At 44.7% G+C, this 22,770-nt stretch overlaps 1 protein-coding gene across 2 annotated transcripts in view; it reads right to left on the reverse strand.

Annotated features, from left to right (window-relative positions):
- Ly86 (lymphocyte antigen 86) overlaps window positions 1–21,639 on the reverse strand; it is a 61,704-nt gene extending 40,065 nt beyond the window's left edge. For both annotated transcript variants that reach the window (XM_041632807.1, XM_041632806.1), the window contains exon 1: window positions 21,490–21,639. In XM_041632807.1, the coding sequence (XP_041488741.1) occupies window positions 21,490–21,625 (136 nt within the window). In that variant the 5' untranslated portion in view covers window positions 21,626–21,639. The remainder of the gene's footprint in view (window positions 1–21,489) is intronic.
- Between the last annotated feature and the right edge of the window lie 1,131 nt (window positions 21,640–22,770).

The raw sequence follows: 22,770 nt of genomic DNA on the forward strand, positions 1-22,770 counted from the left end.
GATGCCTCCACAGCAACTCAAAGTCAACTTTCATCTTTTCTGTTTGTAAAGTTACTGTCTTGTCTGCACCCCCCTTTTTCTCCCCTCTTCAATTCACTATAGTATATAAAGTAAGTATAGTGTGGGTGGACGTATCTAGCTGTGTTTTCCCGATCTCTTCTTTTTCCCCCTTGTCCAATCTCATTATTAGAGACTAGCACAGCAGGGCCCCAGTGGCTCACTTTCAAATAATAGTTCTAGTCCCATTCAAGTCTCTTCTCCCAGTGTCTCATAGGGAATTTACTCATTCAAAGTTGTACATCCAATGCAGTTGCTTGTGTTTTCAACTGAGATCTGGAGATGCTTAGATAAGAGTCTTGGCATCAAATGTAATAAAAACAGCATTAGCATCATCAGAGTGTGCTGTAAGTGAATCGAGGGCTTAAGGACTCCAATGCTGTCCAGGCTGTTTGGTAATGCTTTTGAGTGTCAAGGTGTGTTTGGGTTAATAGAAAATTCTGGAAACTTTGCTAGTGTCCTTTCAATTATAAAATGAAATGAAATTCATTAGTAATAGCCTTTTAATGACAGAAAAGGGGAGGAATACATACAGCTCTTTCGGCCTTAGAACCTACTTCCTCAAAGTAACTGAAGTTGGACTTCTCCCAGCAGGCGAGGGAATGGTTATCATATAGTGGTCTCTCTTTTCCTGTAGTGTTGATTTTAGTGGTTGTCACTTATGATTAATTACTGTTCAAAATTATTGAATGAAAAACGTCCAAAGTGAACAATAGGTAATTTTCAAATTGGTGCCATCATGAGTTCTGCGGTGGAATCTCAAAGCATTCCTTTTGGGAGGTGAATTGGCTCTTTGGCGTATCCACACTGGCTACACAACCCACCACTTAGCAGTTCCCTTAGTTCTAAAAACTACTGTCTCAGGACTGTAGTCTGTTCAAATAACCCTTATTTGACTTAATAATGACCTCAAAGCACAAGAGCAAAAGTGCTCAAAGTTCAGGCATGCCACAGAGAAACTGTAGAGTAGTTCATGTGAAAAGATGAGCCACCTTCATACAGAAAAGAAACCACATGCTGAGGTGACTAGGATCCATGTAGGAATGAAGCATGTGTACACAGGACCAGCATTTTCCATTGCTTCACACCCACTGGAGGATTCTAGAACATACTCCCTAATGAGAGGAAACGAAAGAGGACTGCATTGGGCATGATTTTTGGCTCAGAATGCTCTCTCCCACCAATGGCGCCTACCAAGTGAGCATCATTGAGTATGCCGATGTCTGAGTCCTATTCAGCCAGTCTGACTCACCGTGTCTGGGTGCTGCCTCAGCACTGAGATGTTTAGCAGTCCCCAGGTGATCCAACTACCTATTTCATTTGCAAGCCACTGTTTTAAGTCACACGGGCTTTTGCTAATTTCCTTGGTGTACGATCATGCATACAAGTCTTAAGATAGACCATGGTTCACTGCAGGTTCAAAATTTAACCTTGGAATAGATTCTAATGTGTCTCTTTGCAAACCATATGCTATGATTTGTAGAATTTATGAAGATTTAAGGAGCTTCATATGGTCCCACCCAGACCCAGCTTCCTTTCTCCCTCTCTGTTTATTTCACTGATTTTTGTCTCTAGAGAAACAGTATTTCCTCTGGTTTCAGTGTCTGGGAGCTTAAGCTAAACACAAGCCACTGGGTTCCCAGCAATTACCCAGACGGCCTCTCCAGAATTCTTCGAAGAAAGGCTCAGCTCTGCCTAAGTGAAATTCTTGTAAAAATTCTCTTTCTACTTTCTGAGCATCAGCTCTCTAGCAGTGTCTTACCAGCTATGGAAAGGCCCAACGTGCTGCTCCAGGAAGGGAGAAGACAGAATTAGAGAAATAATGAGACTCAAGGGAGGGCGGTGAGTAATGCAGCAGGGGATGCATCTGTAAGAACTTCCCGGTGCAGAGAAGATGAAGCAGTCATGGGGTTTCAGGCAAATGGCAGTGTGAGGCTTGGGGGCTGGCAGAGACAAACTGGAGAGGCCTAAGTCATCCTCAAGTGTTCCCAGCTCGTCAGGGCCTCTGAGTCCAGAGCAGCAACTGGTAGGTAGTGTCTGCTTGGACACTGTATCAGTCAGGGCTGGCTGGAGTAACAGAACGTATAGAATGCACCTCTTTCTCTCTCTCTCTCTCTCTCTTATAAAAGGGATTTATTGGAATGACTTACAGGAGGCAGTCCAGCAAATCCAGCATTGGCTGGTTGTGAACAGAAAGTTCAAGAATCCAGCTAGATGTCTCAGCTGGTTTTCAGTATGTGTTGGAATCCCAAAGAAGTGGGTTCCAAAGCCAGAGAGAATGGATGTGTCAGCAAGGCGAGGGCAAGCAGGACAAGAGAAAAAGTTTCCTTTTCCTATATCCTTCCAGCAGAAGGGATGGTCCAGATTAAAGGTGTGTCTTCCTGCCTCAGGAGCCATATCAAAGGTGTGTGTCTTCTACCTCAAAGGACTGCACTAGAAGTAGATTCTTCCACTTCAAATCAAGCATAAAAAAAAAAACCCAATTCCCCCAAAAAGCTTCTCACAGGTGTCCCCTCCATTTCTGAATTGCAGTTCACTCCAGATGCAGTCAAGTTGACAGTGGATAACCGCCACCACAAACACTCACTGTCGTGTGAACTTAGTCAAGGTAGGGCCCCATTGACACACCACCAGAGTGATTTCATCCAAGCTCTGCTTAATGAACTAATTAGTTTATTGAGCTTACATACAAAGCATGCAACCCTTGTTTACAGGGTTCCTTAGAGGAGCCTAGGTGACCCCCAAAGCAACCACATCACCGAAAAGTCTCACTCCAGCACAGATGATGATGTCTTCATAGCAGTGTGAATGGACCCCATCTTCTTCAGTTAGCCTTCCACAATGTGTCCTCTGTCACCTCCCAAGATCATGAAATCACACATACGTAAGCAGAATTATGGACCACTAGGAGGGAAGTGTAGGAGAGTGATGGCTTGAAGCTCAGGTGAGGCTCTGCTGCTCCTCCTCAACCTCTCCTACTACGAAAGTAGGTCGATAAGATTGGTCTTCAGGATTTCTTGTGCAGCTAGTTGCAGTTGCTCTGATGAAGAAGGCTAGGGTTGTTAATGTGCAGAGGACAGTGATCTACATTGCACAGGGTCCATAAAGTTCCCAGAAGAGTTCTGGAGGCCAAGATATTTGGCCACTTGTCTACTACCGATAAATCTATCATTCACTCACATACTGGTTTTTATATTGTTGTTTTCATTTCTCTGGAATAAATGCCTAAGAGTGGGATTTCTGAGTCATCAGGCAAGTGTGTGTTCACTCGCCTTAGAAACAGCCTAGCTACTCTCCACAGTGGCAGTGCATCTGAAAACCGCCTTCTAGCAGGCTCCCACAGGCAGGGTCCACTTAAAAGAAACCCTTGCTAGAGAAGTGGGCTCCCAAGAGAGTCTTGTCATCCGGGGTAGGCTTGGAAGCTTCCATGCCCATTCAGCTCTTGAAGAGCCAAGCTCAATGCTGCCTCTAAAACGCCACTGGCTGTTAACACTGCAGGGCACAGAAGAAGTGTGACCGTGGTAGCAGGCAGCCATCTTCTCGTGGCTGTATTCAGGGCTCTGACATGCTTTTGGCCTCACTCTGAGAAGGTCTAAAGCCTGAGTGTTAATTGTTGTGTTTCCAAAATGCATCTATCATGGGTCAAGCCTGATGTGTTTTCTGTTCTTTCTGTATGTCCGGCAATGAATTGTCCACTGCCGTCTCCAATCCCCTTGCTGACCCATAGGAGGAAAAAGATCAATTTACACCTTCTCCTGTTGATGGGGATGACTCATAGTGAGAGGCTCCTTTTCTGTGCTAGCGTGTCTCAGAGGCCCAGTGAGGACGCTGCTTGTGAACATGGCTGCCTCTGATTTAAGAAACCCTGGATTCAAGGAAAACCATAGCAGCAGACATAGCCGATAAAAGCCCAGGATCTCCCAGGTGTAGACTCCCAGGCTTCCTACAGCTACGGTGCAACTTTCCAGAGGAGTTAAAGATGTCCTCTGGGAACTCCTCTCAGGATACCATGAACTGAAATCAGGGGAAATGAATTCTTCCTGCATCTCTTACCTCAATAAAAACAAGGCAGACTGAATCCACCAGATGTCTGACTCAGTCAGAGAGCTGTCTTCCTTCCAGGGAGGAAAGATGCTTCCCCGGGAAACTAGCCTTGCTGATTGCATCTTACTATTGGGGTAGCAAAGTGCATGGAGAACAAGGTCCCAGGGGCAGGACGTATACAGGATTACAAGCTCCTGCAAGTCCGTGCTGGAGGAGGAAAAGAACAGTTGCTGGAGGCTGTGCTTCTCTGCCAGCAAAACAAAATTCTTACCAAGTAGAAGACTCATTTCTCTGTCTCTCCAACCAACAAGTTCTATCATTATTCGTTCTATTCCTCTTTACAGGATTAAAAGAATGGTTCTGCTAAAAAATGCATATGAAGAATTACATGGAAAGATAGAAAGCTTCCACAGAAAAGAACCTGGGAAGCCGAGTCTCAGATAAACCAAGGAGAATTCTGCCCCATTGAATGACTGCAGACCGCAGCCCCACCTTTTTGGACACCCTACCCAGTTAATCACACGATAGGAGTTGGAGATGGGTTTGCCTTCACAGTTCAGTTGCAAGAAGCCAGACAACTTCTACTGTTTCCTCAACATCATTTCTGTGACCGTTTGGATATTGTTCAGCCTTCCTTTGCCATCTGTTCATATGTTCTCAGGGTATAACTTAGAAGCTGTTAGGATGTGTAGAACATCACCAGACAAGTCTTATGTCATCCTAGCTAAACACCTTTGTCCCACCTTCTGCTGCAAAGAAACAGAGAGAGCAAATCCCTGGGTCAGGAAGTATTTTCTGATATAACAGACATAAATAGCTTGTTCACACCAAGCATGGGCTACAGAGACAGGACAAAGGACCATGAGTTTGAAGAAAGCCTGGCCTACATGGAAAGTTCCAGCCACATCTGGACCATACAAGACCCTGTCTCAACTAAAACAACAATTAAAAAAAAGAAACAAATTATTGATGTTCACAGCAGTTTATATGGACACCAGCTTGGGCAGTCTAAACGTGCAATCAAGAGAAGGATCAGCTGTAGCCTGTACACGTAACAACATATTCTACAGCTGAGAAGGAATTACCTTGGGGCACATGCTCTGTGTCCCCAGAAAAGCATAACACGTCAGTCTCCAGAGCAACCATCAATTCAGCTCCCATTCACTCCAGTGATTTGTGAGCTAGATTTTTCCATGTGGACAGTCGTATTGGAGGCACATTATAAAATCTCTATATGCTCTGTTTGTCTCTCAATTCCATAAACATATTTCATCTGACTGTTTTGGTAGGGGCCTTCAGTGGGATGTTGGATAGAAGCGATGGTGGACATTTTGCCTTGTTTTTTCTTATCTTAAAGAAGCTTTTTGTGTTCTGCCAAACATATTGCCCACTGCAGAATGGTAGCTTAGATAGATTTCTTTAGGAGACAAATAGATAACTTCAACAAGGCAATCTAGTATTCTTGGGTATTTTCTCAAAAATCAGATTAATTTGGTCAAGTTTTATTTATCACGATGCATCTTTCCCTCAGAACTGATTTCTAGGGTCACTGCTGGGGATGCACTCTGGATTTTGTTTGTCCAAAAGATCTTTAATTCTCTCATTGAACTGTGTATACAATTCTAGGCTGGAGGTTCTTTTCTTTCTTCTCCTGAGATGCTGCTAATACTATTTATAAGTCTGATCTCAGCCTAATTGTAATTTATGGTCAGGTAACTTGTTTCCCTTCGGCAGGCTGTGGCATCCCTCTTGTGAATCTACGTGGGAATTGCTGTGTGTGCTGAACTGGAAAATGCATACCTTTCAGTATTCTAGAAAAGAAACCAAGTTTCTGCCCAGCAATTGCCTTTTCCTTAGTTCCTTTCGTGGTAGCTCATATTCTCCATCTCTCCGTTGCACCATGATGTATGTCCAGTAACATGCTTCTGCACACCTCCCATTTAGTAAGGTAACGTCTATCCAGCTGTTTTTAAAGCTCCATTTTAGCTTAGCTATTATTCTTTCTTCCAGCAATTAAATATCCCATGCTAAAGGGCTTAATTTTGTCAAATTTCCCTGAGATTTATTGATATTGCACTTTTAGTCTCTCATATTCTGAAATTCCTACTTACAATTCTTTAAACAATTATACTATTATTTATATTACATGTCTGTATTTCCAAATTATAATACTTCTCAGGATGGGTTTCTTGCATTTGAGTTTTCTGCCAACCGTAATTTGTTGCCTTCTGTTTTTAGATTTAGGACTCTGAGCTCATGGAATCTTTTGCATACCAGTGAAACATAAACTGAGGATGTTTGTTTCCCTGCCAATACACTCCAGATGTTCCCAATCAAGAGCCACTTTAACTTCTGGTCCTGGCATTTCCCGAACCAGAAAGATAGTACATACACGTTTGGGCCCAAGCCCGTGTGGAATCATATCTGGAACTGCTCACCCTCTCAGACACACATTTCCCGAGTGGACGCAGAAGAATAAGATGCATTTCCTTGTCTGGTAGTACTTTGTTTTTACTCATTTTTAGAAACAAGGTTTCGGCTACTGCACTTAGAAGGTTGGGTGCTCACGAAGGGTCAGCTTTCTGTCTTACGCGCTGCAGGGTCTCTGCTGAAAACTACTGCAGTCATTCACCTCGGCTCTAGTCCATGGAAGGCGCCCCATTCTCGGAGGGGACTCAGAGCACCACTATCCTCTCTTAGCTCTGCTTTTTAATTTTTTTTTATTGTTTTGCATTTTGTTTTGACTTTGTATAAATCGTTGCTGCTGAAGAAGCCCTCTCCTCGTCCTTTCAATACAAACTCAGCACTGCATTAAAAATGATTTATTCTCCATGGCATCCCTTGTATCCAGGTATTATCCAGCAAGACAGACTTCTATGCCAGCTTTCAGAAACTACCCATTGCACACAGTTTTCCTGTGGGCAGATCATCTTTTTGGTGAATGATGCAATCTCTCTTTCACCAGTATCTTGTTCATCAACATATATATTCATGTGTATTCAGTAGTTCAGTGTGCAATTCAGAAATTCAAGGGCATTGTTGCAGAGCGTTGTAGTCTAAATGCTAACCTTCAAGGCAGTGGTGCTGAAAGTTGAGGGCGCTAGGGGGTTGTTAGTCCTCCTGTGAGTGGGATTGGTTAGCATTTTAGGAAAGACGCCCGAAGAAACTTGTATGCCCCTTCCACCTTCCACAGTGAGGCCAATATCAGAAGGGAGCATCTATGAAGCTGAGCCCAAATGCTCATCAGATGTTAAGTTTACTTTTACCTTGGATTCTTAGCCATCATATCTATCTAACCAATGTTATTCAATAAAATAAACACGTACCTGTTGGTACAGTGGTGGAGTAATTGTGATGGGGGTAACCAGTTGACTTCTGATCAGATTTGCTGCCCATTCCATAGAAAGGAGTTTATGCCCAACTGGATAAGTTATAACCAAGCATTAAAATCCTATTGCCCATAAATTACCCAATCTAACGTATTTTGTTTTAGTAGCTTGAGTGACCTAAAGCACATAGCATTTAATGCCACCAAGGGTTTCTTCTGCAAACTCCTAGGACTTTCTGTTTCATATAGGAGTAAGCCTGTCTCATTAACTTAGTTAATGTGGCAGGGCAGGGAGCAAAGGCTTCTGGAACTAGCTCTTCGGAGCTGACAGATCAATACCCCCACTCTTCCAGTTTAGATGTGACATTTTGAGGTGTCATCCACAGGGTCTTCCTGAGGTCCTCAGTAGGACTGCGATTTGTTTACCATAGTGGTCACGTCATTGCCCTCGTTTTCTCTCATACCTCACTTCTTCATTCTCATCCTGGAGTTGCCTAGGGACCATTTCTCAAAACAGTCTGTACTCAGCGCCTTCTTTTAGCAGTCATGACCAGAGAAACCTTTAACGCCAGCAATATTCAAGCCAATCCTTCTGGTTTATATCGAGTACAGGCTGTGCATTTTGTTCTAAAATAAGTCAGATGTGGTTCATCTCTAGCATAATTTATGGTGCTTTCTTATATTTTATTCTTTTAAAGATACACACACACACACACACACACACACAGACACACACACACTTTCTAGGCAAGATGTGCCCATTGGTGCAATAGCGGCATGATTATGGAGTAAACCAACTGATTTCTGATTGATTCAGAGGTCCCCTCCACAAGAAAGAATTCCTGCCTGGTACTGAAGACCTCTATTCAAAGGCCTATGGCTGGGGAGGTCATGGTACTAGGGGTAAACATACTACTTTTGCTTTGCTAAATGGAAATGCTGTCCTATGAGAATGTCAAGATTCTGACCGTTTATGAACTCCAAACTGGAGTTGCCTACGCCAGGTCTGCACAATACTGAGCCTTCAAACATTCATCCATAGTTGGTAGGTGTACTCGGGACAGAGCCCCACACAGGGGAGCAATTAGCAGTTATAGACTACTGGAAAAAGAAGTCATTGTCTTTAGTAATGGTAGCTACTGGTGGATTATTTCTGCTATAGTGGTTAGCTTCACAGCTGTGCCTACGAGAGTGTCTGTGGTTAAACCTGGTGAGTTATGAAGTAAAACAAAAGCTGTGAAAAATGGCATATGGGGACTTAGTGGCAGGAGGGAGAGTTAGTGTGTTTTGGCAGGGGTAAGAGGAGGTGGCTGAGTGTGACCAGAGTGCATTATATACATACATAAAATTGCCAAAGAATAAATTAATTTTAAAAATAAAAGGAAAGAAAAATATTTAATGACATTCGTAAACATCGAGAAGCTTTCTAATAGATTTGTGCTAAAATTAGTACTAAATTTAACTAGTAATTCCAGGTATCTGGGTGGGACAGAACTAGACAGACTTGAACACTGGGCTGTTAGGCTGGTGAGACTCTTGCTAACTGGACAAGGGATACATAGCTATTTTATGTTTAGACCCCTTGAAGATTTATGTGGAGGCCTGCTTGATATGAAGGATGGAGTGATGGTCAAGGGGCTTTTGGAGATGTTGAACAGACCTCAGAGATGGGTGAGTTGCAGGGAGGGCGTGTGGTACAGAAGGGCTCGGCGCCACTGAACCCTTCCCTCTCTACTAGAGTCTGCAAATGGTGGCACCCAGTGTTGTTTGTGAGAGGCTTTTGGATGCATTTTATTGCTTCTCATTATGCTCAAAACCAGGATGGTTTCCATTTGTGTAACTTAGGGTATTGTATCTGTGGGTTGTGTCTTGGTTTCTTTTGAAAAAAATTAGGAAATAGGGCATCACGAACCTCGCAACTACACATAGCTCTTATCTGGAGCCGCATATCAGAGTCCCATTAGGGATGAGGTGAGTGCCTGAGATTTCACATTGGAAATCACAATTAGCCTTCCCCATTAATTACAGGTGAACCCCTTTTTATAATAGGGCCACAGCCTTACAGACTCATCAGAAGTTGAAAATGTATGGAATACCCCCAGCCTATCAGTACCCTGGCTTAGCAACAGAGTGTACTGTAGAATCATTCTCCATGTACCTGTGGTTTGACTGGCAATTCACTGCCACCTCCCTTCATCTGAGAGGGTAGCACATCCATTATCTCTAGACCAGGAAAGAGAAAATTCATGGTTTAATTCCTAACTTTGTCAAGCTGATAACACTTAGGTTTCAAACCTTTAGCTCCACCTCCTTTGACAGAGGTGAAGTGTAGATGACCTATGGCTTAGCAGGAGAGCAGCCATGGCTGCCTAGCTCTCCCTTGTACGCTGGCCATCCTCCATGGCTTACTGCCCCAAGAAGGAAGTCCCCTGAAAGCTTGCCATCAGATAACACACAGAGGCGCCTCATGCTCCCTCAGCTTACAGGTTCTGAAATCTCACTCACAATTTTGGTAGGACCCTTGATCCTTGCCTGCCAGCTGTGTTCTGTTCAGCCACTGGATCAAATACATCAGGAGTGACTGTCGGTCTTCTCTTGAGGCATGTTTTAAAAACACGAACCCTATTTATCCATGGAGACCCTTTAATAGTCAAAATTTAATCCACATGTGAGGTGGGAAAAGCCACCGTGGCCACTGGAAAATGACCCGCCTGCCTATTCTACTCTGCTTGGATTTTGAACGGCTCAGTGTGGGTCTGGCTGGAAGTTAGTCTCCCTCTTCGAACATCTTCCATTGGTGATTCAGACCGAAGGCTCATGACCCCAGGGGAGGGGGCAGTGGTGGGAGAAGCATTGGTGCCATTGTCTGATGTCTGAGGTTGGTTGTCAGGAGCTAGCTCTTCCATATATGGAGAGAAGAACAGAAGATGCAGGCTCCGGTGTCACACTTTCAGGCTCCAGGGGTCCAAGCCACTGTAATAATTTTCACAGATGTCCTCTGACACAGTGTGTGTTTATTTTAGGTTGTGAGGCCCGCAAGGAGGTTTCTGTCACAGACGGGGCAGCCCTGACTCTAAACAAGCGTTTTCCCTCCTGGTGCTCAATGAAAAATACAGTAACTCTTAGCCATCTGTAGCTTTCTGTTTCACAATTTGTCACCGTCATGAACCAATAATATTAAATGGAAAATTCCAAAAACGAACCATTTCTGAACTGTTAAATTGTCATTATTCTGAGCAGCACAATGAACTCTCGTGCTATCCGGCTTGGTCCCACCTGAGTCCAGCATATCCACCCTGTATATGGGACTCACACATCAGCCGCTTAGTAGCTATTCAGCTATCTGACTGGTTGTCATGGAGTCAGAGTGTTTTGTGTTCAAATGATTGCCATCCTACTTTGTGATGGCCCTAATGTGCAAGTGTAGAACTGCAGGCAATTTTATTGGAGTATGCTATTAAAATTATTTTATTATTAGTTGCCTATTGTCACTTTTACCAGGCTATTTATAAATTAAACTTCGTCATGGATACACATGTGTAGAAAAAGTCAAGCATACATAAAGGTCACAATTCTATGACTTCAACCACCTACTTGGGCATCTCAGAATGTGTCCTTCACAGATAAAGGGGGAAATAACACATTCCATTTCATGTAAAGTCCACGGTTATAGTGCTCTCAACTAGAGCTGAGTCCACAGATCATTTGCAATTATAAAACTTCATGTTTTCTAGGGTCTTATGCAGGAAGGGACCTGGATAAGTTGTTTTACAAGATGAGCTGCCAGGAAAGAGGACATTTTGCTCTTTGGAGACCTTGCTCTGGTCTTGGTTTGTGTGGTATCTCCGATCTGAACCTGGGCAAGCTCTCTTGGTGGTTTTCTGTTTGAAGAGGAAGCTGAGCTTGCTCAGGAGGATCCTGTTGGGTTCTTCCATTGATTGGCTTGGTGAGCACAGTTCAAACATGCTGCCTTCTGGCTGAGAGGTTCCTCTTTCCAACGAGGGCAAGTTTAGATGGAATCCCCAAGGCTCTACAGAGCCCAGCCTTATTCTAGTCCCTAAGAGACTGCTTGGTTTGACTACCAGAGAGCCTGGCAGAAGACTGACCCTCCCTGAAGAATGCCAGACTTTGGGGGAAATTAGTCATCAAGTGAAGACTTTCCCACACTTTAGTGCTTCTCCAGCAGCCCCAGACAGACTGCCAAAACCATCAGCTTTGCCTCTGGAGACACTAAATTGATCCCCCAAAGCTGCTCAGATGCCTCATCCCATGCATGCTTCCCTCTCTTCCTCCCTACTGCCATGATGATGGAATAGACCAGTGTCCTGTATATCTGCGCTTCAGGTGGTCTAGCACGGCCTGCTATGCCTGTCAGAAACAGAGAACGCCAGTCAGGAAAACTGTGCAGGGTTTTCTCCTCTGTTGATCCTGGCCATGGCGTTAAGAAGATAAAAAGTCGCTGGTGCTTAATGAAAGACGACACTGCTGTTCTGATGTCTCCGAGATCTCGCCTCTCATGGTTTTGTCTCTAGGAATTGCTTAGCAAACATGTCTGTGTGACGACAAAGACGGGAAGGAAACTGGGTCACATCCGAAGGGCTTCATGTGCCTTGAAGCCCTGTTCTCAGTTATTTGGAATTCAGAATATCTTTTACCCATATGGGCAGACCAGGGAGAACTACAAAGTTTTCTCTATCTTTGTACATGAGTAGGAGTGAGGACAAAGAGTTGTGAATGAGCCAGACAGCCTTGGAAAAAAATAGAAGGCTGGATCGGCGCAAGTAGTCCCATCTAAACATCCAGAAGATGAGCTAAGGGTAAAGTGCTTGCCTGGCACACACAAGGCTCTGGGTTCTTTCCCCAGTGCACACTTCCCCAAAGTCAACAGAAAGCTGGACTATCACCAGCAGTCACAGAATATACAAGTAGAAAGACAGCTTAATGCTAATCACAAGTCAGCTCTGTTTTATAAAGATGAGGCTTAATCATGCAGAGAAACTCCGTTCTCTCCTCTAAATGACCTCCTGTCTTTTATTATTTATTTATTTATTTTGTTGTTGTTGAGATGTCCAGAGTAGGCAGAAGCTTCTAGGCATAGGATAATGGCAGGGGACTGCATCACAAAACAATGACCCAGCAAACCTCAGCATGCTTTTTAAAGAGAAAGTGGCCAAGTGGAAGGAGCTTTGTGGGAAGGGTCTTCAGGTAGTGGAAGGAAGCCCTAAAGAGAACTCGACCTTATGACTGGCCATCAAGCCCCGAATCAACCAGTTGGTAAGTCAAAAGCATGTATTCTGTAAGCTGGAACATGCTAGATACACATATGTTCAAGCACACACCTCTACGACTACAGGAAAGTATAAGCCTTATAGATAAGAGTAACCATGTTGATGCTGTAGTCTATATCCGCAACATCAGTCACTCAGAAAGCTGAGGCAGGAGGATCAAGAGATCATGGGTATCCCCGGGCAGCATTAGTGAGCCTTCATATCAAATTTTAAACAGAAAAGAAAGAGAAGAAAATGAATAGTTGTGAATACAAAGATGGAAAGAAAAAACTAGGCCCATAGAACCCATGCTTTGAAACAAGCTTCAGAAAATAGGACTGAAATGATTTTGTGAAAGTGCTACACACTTCTTCTGCTGTTCAATGTCCTAAAGCAATCAGGAAGAATAGGTTGTATCCTGCCAAACACTTGAGGAAATTCTATTGATAAATTTGTGGATAATGTGCACATCTGTAAAAACTCATTAAGTGAACAAAATGTTAGCCTAGCAGTTGTGCAAGTAAAGCTCCATGTTTAATGGGGTATTTTTCAAACACAGTGAAAGGACTAAATTGTCACTAGCATGCAGAGAAGTCTTTTGGATAAGAAAGGCCTCAGCTATTGGGAAAGGAGACAATACTCTTGACCATCATTCAAAGGTATCTCTGGGCGCTTTATCCACATGGTTAAGAGGCCAAGGGACTTGTTCTACCTGGTAATTTGCACATTGTTCTCTGTGCATTGCTCACTCATCAGCCTCATGCAAATGTGCAGACACTTGCTTCCTGGTCGGCTGCAGCACACTTCCGGTACCTGCTTGGTATTTTAGTCCCCTAGCACCAAGCTACCTGGTATAGATCCAGAATCTGACCTTAGGAGGAGTCTACGGAAGGCATAGCACCAACCCAGAGTGCATGAAATCATGGAGCAGACCATCTTTCTCTTCCCAAACAGAGCCCTGCCTTGTTGCTTGGTCCTTAAGGGGGCACCCGTTGCTGGATCTCCCAGACGCCACTGTCTATAGAGTCCAGATAACCTCTGTCAGTTGCATGTTCCTTCATCACTGTGCAGATGGAGCTCGCAAAGGGGTTTTCATTGAAGGCTGTTTTCTCAGACCCTGGTGTCCCCTGCCCTGCACACCTGCCCCAGGCCTGAACGGAAACCATGCCCAGGCCCTTGTGCTGCCTGTGGTGCCAGGGGATGGAATTGCTGACTGTGAACACCACGGCCTTTCCCATCTCAGCCTCTCCCAAGAGTTTCCTTCCTAAACACGAACAGAGCCAGGCATCTCTGGGTACTTCATACGGCTGGAAAGGGCAGTGGCTAGCCTTTAGAACACTCATTTCCTGCCCGCTGAAGAGGCCTCTTTAGAACCGCAGACTTGGCTTTCTTCCCCTCTGTTCGCTGAGTGACTTAGTATCTCCTTTTTAATGTGCTCAGGAGAATTTGTACCGCCCTGCAGGCTTGGCTTCTAAGTGGTTTCCATGAAATGAAACCACTCAACTCCAGGGTCCCAGTGGTGAGCTCCCAGGAACTATCTATAGGGATTGCTTCCCTTCCAGCATCTGTCCTGACTAGCTCTCAAAAAAAGCAGCTGCATCTCATCTCATTACTAAGCCTCTTGTATTTTCTAAGTCAACTTCCTGCGTTAAATTTTGATAGAAAAGTCAGCTCCCTGTTCTAGGTAGTGTTCTGTCCAGTCTGCATCCTGCATGCTCAAACTTATCGCCAGGGATTCATATTCTCTCTCTCTCTCTCTCTCTCTCTCTCTCTCTCTCTCTCTCCCTCCCTCTCTCTCTCTCTCTCTCTCTCTCTCTCTCTCTCTCTCTCTCTCTCTCTCATCTCTCAATATTGTCCTTAATTGCACACAGCATAAGCTAAGAGATGACTTTCTGTGCAGGGTTGGAAAGCATTGCTGAATGATTACACGGCCTGTGATTCTTTCGGGTGTTTGATATTCTCATTGTTTCTTTGGTATTGGTTTAATTCAGAATTATCAGGTTCTAGGGAAAGCAGCCCCCTTTCCCTTATTCTCTGCCTCCCAGGGCACCTTAAAACTTTCTGATGAACATTTTATCCCTATGCCTTGTTCATTGAATTCTGGGGTAGGTCATTCGTAGTTTGCCCTCTGTTCAGTAGGGGATTTTGCCAGCGTTGTTCTGCATTCTTAAAGCCTGATTAATCGTCCTGTTTGACTACCTTGATGGATTATGCAGGTGCATGCGCGTGATTGGATTTAGATTTTCATAATTAAGGGACATTTTGGAGGTCAGGTAAATTGCTACCCCAAAGCAAACTTCAACAACTTATAAAAGCTATGTAGACAGATGTGAATGAGGCTGGTTGTCTCCAAGTGGTGGTTCTCACCCTGTGGGCTGTGACCCCCTTACACAGGGGTCACATATCAAATATCCTGCATATCAGATATTTACATTATGATTCTTAACGGTAGCAAAATTACTGTTATGAAGTAGCAACAGAATAATTTCCTGGTTGGGGTGGCTACAATATGAGAAATCGTATTAATGGGTTGCAGCGTTAGGAGGGTTGAGAACCACTGACCTGGAGGACAGGAGGGTAGAAGTTGACTGAGAATCTGAAGCTTGAGAACCAGATGTAGTACTAACCGGAGACCCTGGAAACTCTCAGGAGATGGCTGGGTTCCATGGGATCATTCACGACATACTGCCCATGATAGAGCATCCTCCTTTTTTCACTGAGTACTCCACGGGGAAACCTTGTTTATGGGGGGGAAACAGGCTTCTTTGTGATGTAACCATGCCAACTGCCCAGGAGGGTCCTGACTGGCAAACACACCATTCATGCTGGCAAAAATTCCCATAGAGGTCAGGGAGAGAGGAAAAACTGTTTTTAGTCAGAAGATATTTCCCTCCTCCTCTTCTTCCTCCTAGCTGTTTGCCTAATAGAATGCCAGGAGAGGGTGAGTTTGAACTCTTAGGTTTGTGTTAAGCTCAGTCATATTATCTTGTTTACTCACTATATATGTGGTTCAGTTTCTACACCTGGAAATGGAGATCCGCATCCAGCCTCCCTCTAGGATTTTCATATGAGGGTTACCATTCTAAGTGACTATTAGTTTTAAAAGAACATACTTAATGCAGCTACATCACCAAAAGCCCACACCAACATGGGTTAGACTCATAAAAGCTGGGACTTAAGAGGGAGATTATTATAACAATGATGGTTCCCTGAGAGGGAGCCTACTGATTTCTTACTAACACGGTAGTTTTAAGGTTCCTTTGTTTATACAGCCATTCTCCACCTAGAAGTTCCAGAACTTGATGATCTGATCCAGTGGCAATTTTGAGAGATTCTTTCCCACCTTTGGTCAACCATGTCTATAAAGATGGTTAGTATCTAAGGTTGTGTGCTACACATGGTCAAGGTCACACCAATCAGCATTGCTGTTATGGCATACGAATAACCATCAACAACACATATAAGAATGAATGAAGCTGCATGCCGGTAAAACTTTACTTATGGGCATACATTTAATTTTCATGCAGTCTTCATGTATCACAGTGCTTTAGTGTGGATCTTAAATGTCTCCCGATGTCCTATGTGCCAACGGTTTGTTCACTGATGTGGAGTTAGTGGTAGGTAGTAGAACATTTAAGAGGTGGGGCTTGGTAGGAATTTGTACAGTAATCTCTTATAATTGGCTCAGTTGTGGAAGGAAGCTCATCAGGACTCAGAAAGATCTAAAGGGAAGCTCCTTAAGACTCAGGGAGAAGCAACTCAAAAAAATCTCAGAAAGTTTCTGAAATTTACCAGATGTACAAGATACCCCCAACCCCCAGGGTCATGTAAGCAGTAAGGATCCCTGAGGAGATGAGCCTCTGACCTACCGGATTGCCTCCAAGTGGTGCAGGCAGATCCAGGGTACCAGCTTTTGTGAGTCTCACTTGTGTTGGTATGGGCTTTCGGTGAAAACCACATTTGAGTGATCCCGGCTCCTGTAAGCCACCTCTCACCCACACACCTATGAGTAATCCCAACACACTCATTGAGACTCTAAACTGGACTTTGGTGGCATGGTTACTCTAGTCTGTCATTAGTTCCCTTTCCGTGGTGTTTGTTCGTCTCCCCAAGAAGACTGTCACTAGAAGTCCGTGGGCGGCCATGGGTGGCCCTCAGAGGGAACTGAGAAATCTGGTCTGTTCTTTCACCCTTTCACTTCCCGCATGTGCCGTGGTCTGTTTTCTTCAGTCCTGATATGAAGAACATCTCACCAAAGGCCCAAAACAACAGGCACAAACATTTACAGACCGAAACATCAACCCGAGGAGCCAAGATAAACTTTCCTTTATGAGGCTGATCATGTCAGGTGTTTTTCATAGTACCAGAAGCATTATCCTTATTTCGAATTCTTCAATCATTTAAAAACGAAGAAGTAACTCCTAGTTCACAGGCCAAGTGTGAGATTTGGCCTGCAGGCCTCAGCTGGCAGTCCCCTGATGCAGACTATTTCCAAGGACATTTTCCATGGCCAAGCTGTCTGCAGGTATTAGAGAGAACGAAAGGGAGCATGGAGCTATTCAGGCCCGGGACACAGAGCCTCTCATCGCCTCTGCCTCCTTGTTAAATAAGTCCTTGAAAAGCATGTGAAGCAGCAAGATTGGAGTCTATTCTCAAGCTTTGCCAGGTAGCATCACTGAGACCCCTGCAATCTGACCCCTATGAAAAACTTTCTAGCAAACTCCACAACAGCCACCTCAACAATAGTTACGGAGGATTTCCTGGGGGTGTGAATGGCTCATTTATTTCTATGACAACCGAACTTTTGAAATGAGCTGGCCCCTCTGAATGCTGCATACAGGGAAAAAGGTTCTACAATGGCTCTTGGCAGTGTGTCCTGATTCCAGGCCTTCATCTACACCAAGGGACAGTGGCACTGCTTAGACATGCCATCCAGAAAGCTAGCTATTTGGGGGAAAGTTTCTCTCATGGTTTATACCTCAGAATCCGGCAAAGTTGTTGAACTTCTTGAAAACTGGTTAATTTCTGAAATGTCACTTCCTGGTTTCATTTGCCTTTAATTAAGCCTATAGTCAGAGATGTTTCTGTTGCAGTGATTCTCAACCTGTGGGTAGCAACCCCTCTCAGGGTCACATATCAGATATCCTGCATATCGGATATTTACATTATGATTCATAACAGTAGCAAAATAATAGTTGTGAAGTAGCAGTGAAATAATTTTATTGTTGGGGTCACCACACCATGAGGAACTGTATTAAAGGGTCACTGCATTAGGAAGGCTGAGAGCCACTGTTCTATTGGCTGTATCATACCATATAAAGTTACCAACAGCAAAGATTTATTAAACATGTGGTATATGCAAAGAACTAACTTTTCCTGTAGTCCTTCTCACTGAATCCACCCAAGGCTGCGTGAGGTAAAATATTATGTCTCTCGAAGTAGGCTGAAAATGGTCACTGAAAATATTTATGTCCTCATCTTTGGAACCTGTGAATGCTACTATGGTATATGGTCAGAGACATGGCCATCGCTGTTAGGAATCTCGTGTTTGGGAGGTCACCCTCATACAAACATCTCATAAGAAGGAAGTGGAGAGCTTTGCCACATATTGTTTGTGTTAATGAAGGCTGCATATGAGTAAACACACTAGTAGGTATTGGTACCACATAACTAGGCTTTTTAAAATATTATTTTATGAATTAATGTAGGAAGATTCCCGCATAGTCTTGCATTTAGATTAAACAACATTGGCTTCTTCTTCCTTTTTCTTTTTTTGCAGTTCTCTTACTTGAACAAGTTAGGACTTCTGCTTTTCAGAAAAATGTGCTCGCTTCCTGTTTAGATATTTTTATTTTTAATTACTTATTATTATTATTGTATTGTATTATTATGTATGCCCATACTGATCTCAAAGTCACTACGAAGTCAAGGATGACCTTGAACTTCCACATCCTCTAGCCTCTACCTCCCAAGTGTTAGGATTTGAGGCACGAACCACCACATCTAGCTTCTTAGTTTGTACCGAACATTCAAAAACCATTTCTGATGGTCCCTCTTTCTCTTGAAGGATTTTGTTTTTAATGATTCAGAAAACAATTTCTATCTTAAGTTCTCTCCTCTTGGAACTAAAATTACAACTGCAACAAATAGAGACAAATGAAACATGACCCTAGAATATCACAGCAACTACGTTTCCGGCCTCACAGTTGGCTCCCAGAAGCCCCTGAGGTGCTAACACTGCCTCAAAACCTTGCTGGCCAGAGTGTAATTCCAGGCAGCCTTTGAATGAGGCTGCTGCCCTACAAACCCAGGAGCGGAGTGGGAGACTCTCTGCATCTGGGAGTGTACAGACAGTCAACCCCTAAAAGTGTCCTTTCAGAAGAGAGTCAGGGCCACCCCTGCAGGAGCTCCTAGCGCTCAACTTGCCTTTCTGCTGAGCCCGTTGAGTGGTTTTCACATGGTCATGGTTTTCTTCCTGAACTGTCATGACTCCCAGCTCCAAACCCTATTTTCAGCCACAATCAGGCTCCACGGCAATACCACATCCCTAGTAACCACTCAAGGCAAGGGATCTTTCCAAAGTAGGTGCTCCTCAAAGCCAAAGACAGACAGCTCCCCTGTCTGGGGCTCATCATTGTCTCAGCTCCCTGAACTCCGCCTGGTCATGCCACGGCTTCTTTTGCCTTTATCCACGCAGTTCTCTCTGTGAACTCTCCTCCATGCTCCTCTGTGCGATTCTACACAGCAACAGAATTCTGCACACCAGGGTTAATTAAGAGCACGGCTTTTGGATTTAGAGAGGCCAGTGATTGATGTGCTTTAATTCCACAAATATTTACTCGAGGTTTTGTCTTCTCTGTCACCCAGGAGCATACTTTGTACAGTATTAGCTGGAGAGCCTTTGCAAAGTTAGCTAGCAACTCTGGCCCCATGTTTAGACTCATAAAGCAAAGATCATGCGAATGAAGTACTAGGCATCGTCTTTGACACACACAGGCAGACCCTTCAAAGGTTTTGTCCAGCTACCTTTATCATTCTTCAAGTTTAAATTTATGTTAGGTGATCCAAAACTTACTCGCTTCCAATCACATGTCCCCTGGAACCTGACCCCTGCCTCTGAGACATCCCGTCCAAAAAAGCATTTATCCTTTGGTTTCTATTGGCTGATGCACCCACTGTTCCTGGATGAAAACTCCACATGTTTCCTTTCCTTTGTTCCAAGTGCCCAGGGTTTATCTTGAGATTTAATTACTCTGCTGAGAAGGTCCACCTCCAGATAGATGCTCCATCCCAGACAGTGAGGCAGCCCTCATGTCCCCGTTTCCCCCCCAGCAGGCCTAATGTTCCTGCCTCTTCTTCAGTGAGTGAAAAGACACAGGAGGCTTGGCTGCAGTCTGAGGGGGCATCTGGGATACAGACTAGCCAATCACACGAGACTGAGTGACCTGGAGAATCAAATCCCAACTAGTCCATGTGTCTCAGATCTTGGTGTCAATCCACACCTTAAATGAACTTGTCACCGGCAGTCTAGGCTCCCATTTATCCTGAAGACAGCAAGCATAACAAGGTGAACTCTCTCCCCATCCAACCAGTCATTCTCCTTTTCTTAGTTTTAGTTTTTAGAATGTACTTCAGTGTTCCTGTTAAAAGGAACAAACGAGTCCAACAGCCTACCCCAGAAACCAGACTAACCCTAACCCTAACCCTAACCCTAACCCTAACCCCTAACCCTAACCCTAACCCTAACCCTAACCCTAACCCTAACCCTCTGTATCTCCCAGGCCAGATCCTTAGGTGGCAGAGGTCAGGATCAGCTATTTGTCCGAGAGTTTCTTTCATTACTCCCAGCTTACGGTGGGATCAACACTGGGGCTCAGTGTCTCCTCCCAACACTCTTCAGCTCAGGCCACATTTCCCCATAGGTTTCCTAAAGTCCACCTTTCTACAAACCAGCTCTTCTACTCACCATTGAAAATGGATCCTAAGGCCCATTTCTCCCCACTGTGTCATGATATCACAGAAGGAAAAAGGCAAGGGGAGGCACCACAGACTTCATAACTAACCCGCTCCTGACTTCTGGCTCGTGGTGCCAACAGCAAGAGTCCTCTCAGGGGAATCCTTCTCACTGTGTGCCACCTCTCTAAACAGCGGCACTGAGGACCAAGTTTCAAATTCATGCTTCAGGACACGGTCAACCATAGCACCCCCCCCCCCCCCCCGCTGGCTTGATTCCCAGGGAAACCCTGACACTGGATGCTACTTCCAAAGTGCTTGCTGCTTTCATGGGCGGTGCAGCACACATCACAAGTGCTCCGGAGGTGGCAGCTGAGGAACAGAGATCTTTTGAAAAAAAATGACTTGACGCTTACTCAGTTTGTGTCCCTGGACACCATGGGTACCCTGGAAAGTCAGCCCAGGTGCAGGATTTGGGGGAAAAAAGGAATAAAAGCTTGTTGGAAGATCGCTGATCATTTGTTCTTGTCGGGGCTGAGCGCTTGGCCCAGGATACACATCTAGACTGTTAATATCTCTCTCTCTCACTCTCTCTCTCTCTCTCTCTGTGTGTGTGTGTGTGTTAGTTATTTTCAGCAGGCTGTCCTGCTCTTCCTCTTCCTTCCCTTCTCACAGCTCCCAAGAGCTGCCCATGGCCCTTAAAGACTCATTGCAGCTGGACAGAGCCCAGGGCTGCTGAGCACCTCGTCCCTCACCCATACCTACTTCGTACTCATGCTGTCCACATCACAAGGCCTTAATTTCCCCATAAACCCAAACAAACATTTCACAAGACCTTACCGCAACTCTGGTAGAATACTTCCAAGCCCCCACTGCTGCAGGCCCGGTGTGTGGGCCAAGCATCCCCTCTGCCATGGCCACCGCTGCTGGGAGAGGTCAGAGTCCACACAAGGAGTGCAGCCGCAACACTGTTCATGGTTAAGGGTTGTGTGTGACAAATACTAAATAAGCCCAATGAAAAGGCCTCCAAGGTTCTTTCTCCCCCCTCATGAAAAGGGGGGTATGTTCAGTTTCACTTCTCAAATACTAGGCTCTGGGGAATCGAAGGTGAGAGGCCAAAGGCAGAGAGAAAAGAGGGGCATTTGAATACTGTTCCAGAAGGTTTTTTTCTCATTTGAAATAGTAGGTGTGTGGGGGTTAGGTTGAAAGCTGACTTCCTGCTTTTGCAGGAAGAGGTGTGCCATGACTGCTCAGAAGAGCCCTCCTTAGGGTCCCAGTTCCCCAGTAGAGCTATAAACTCAGGCCACCATGTGTTTTCCATCAGCGTGCATCCTTGAAGGCTCCTGAGGGAAGTGTAGGCCCATATTTCGGTATGGCACAAAGGCCATTAGCCCGGTCTGAGCTGATCACATAGCTCTGCAGACAAACTGTCTCTACCTTAACAATACCCAGGATGTGCTGCTCCTAGCTTCTTTTGTTAGAAATGTAGATCTCCTGAAGAAGAGAGGTGTTGACTGAAACTGGTCAGGATGTTTGGTGCTTCCTTCCTTTGTAATTTGGAGGATGTCTTATAGAGATGCTAATTCATGGCCTACCTGACTGCTAGATGCGGATGTGACCAGAGCCCATGCACCTGGTTGCCTAGGAGATGGCCTAATGTGTTCCCGCTCTACTCATGTGAGGATATATAAGCTGTTTGGAGAATAAATGAGAGATCTTGGAAGAGAGATCTGGCCTTTCCAAGATGGTCGTGTAAGCTGTGTCAGTTTTATTCCTCGCGACTCCGTTCCAGCCGAGTTAGGGAATCTGTGTTGGATCCACAAGGGCTCCGACAGGGAAGACAGAGCTGGATGAAGCCAGCAGGCACATTTGGCAATTGGAGGGTTGTATATAGCATTTGGGATCTGGAATGAGGCTTTTGCCCTCCCTGTACTGGCTCCCCTCTGGCTTTGGCTGTGGCTTTGAGGTTAGGAGTCAGCAGTACATTATCCAGCAGGAGAACAGGACCTGGCCCTTGGAGCCTTGCAGAATGTCTCTGAACGTGTTGGCTCTCTGTGTGGATGTGTGTGCCCGCACGTGGAGGTCAGCAGACAACTTCTGGGACTCAATTCTTTCTTTTCC

Source organism: Microtus oregoni, unplaced genomic scaffold (assembly GCF_018167655.1).
Source record: "Microtus oregoni isolate MIOR12 unplaced genomic scaffold, Mior012 000042F_ref0000377, whole genome shotgun sequence".
NCBI lineage: Eukaryota > Metazoa > Chordata > Mammalia > Rodentia > Cricetidae > Microtus > Microtus oregoni.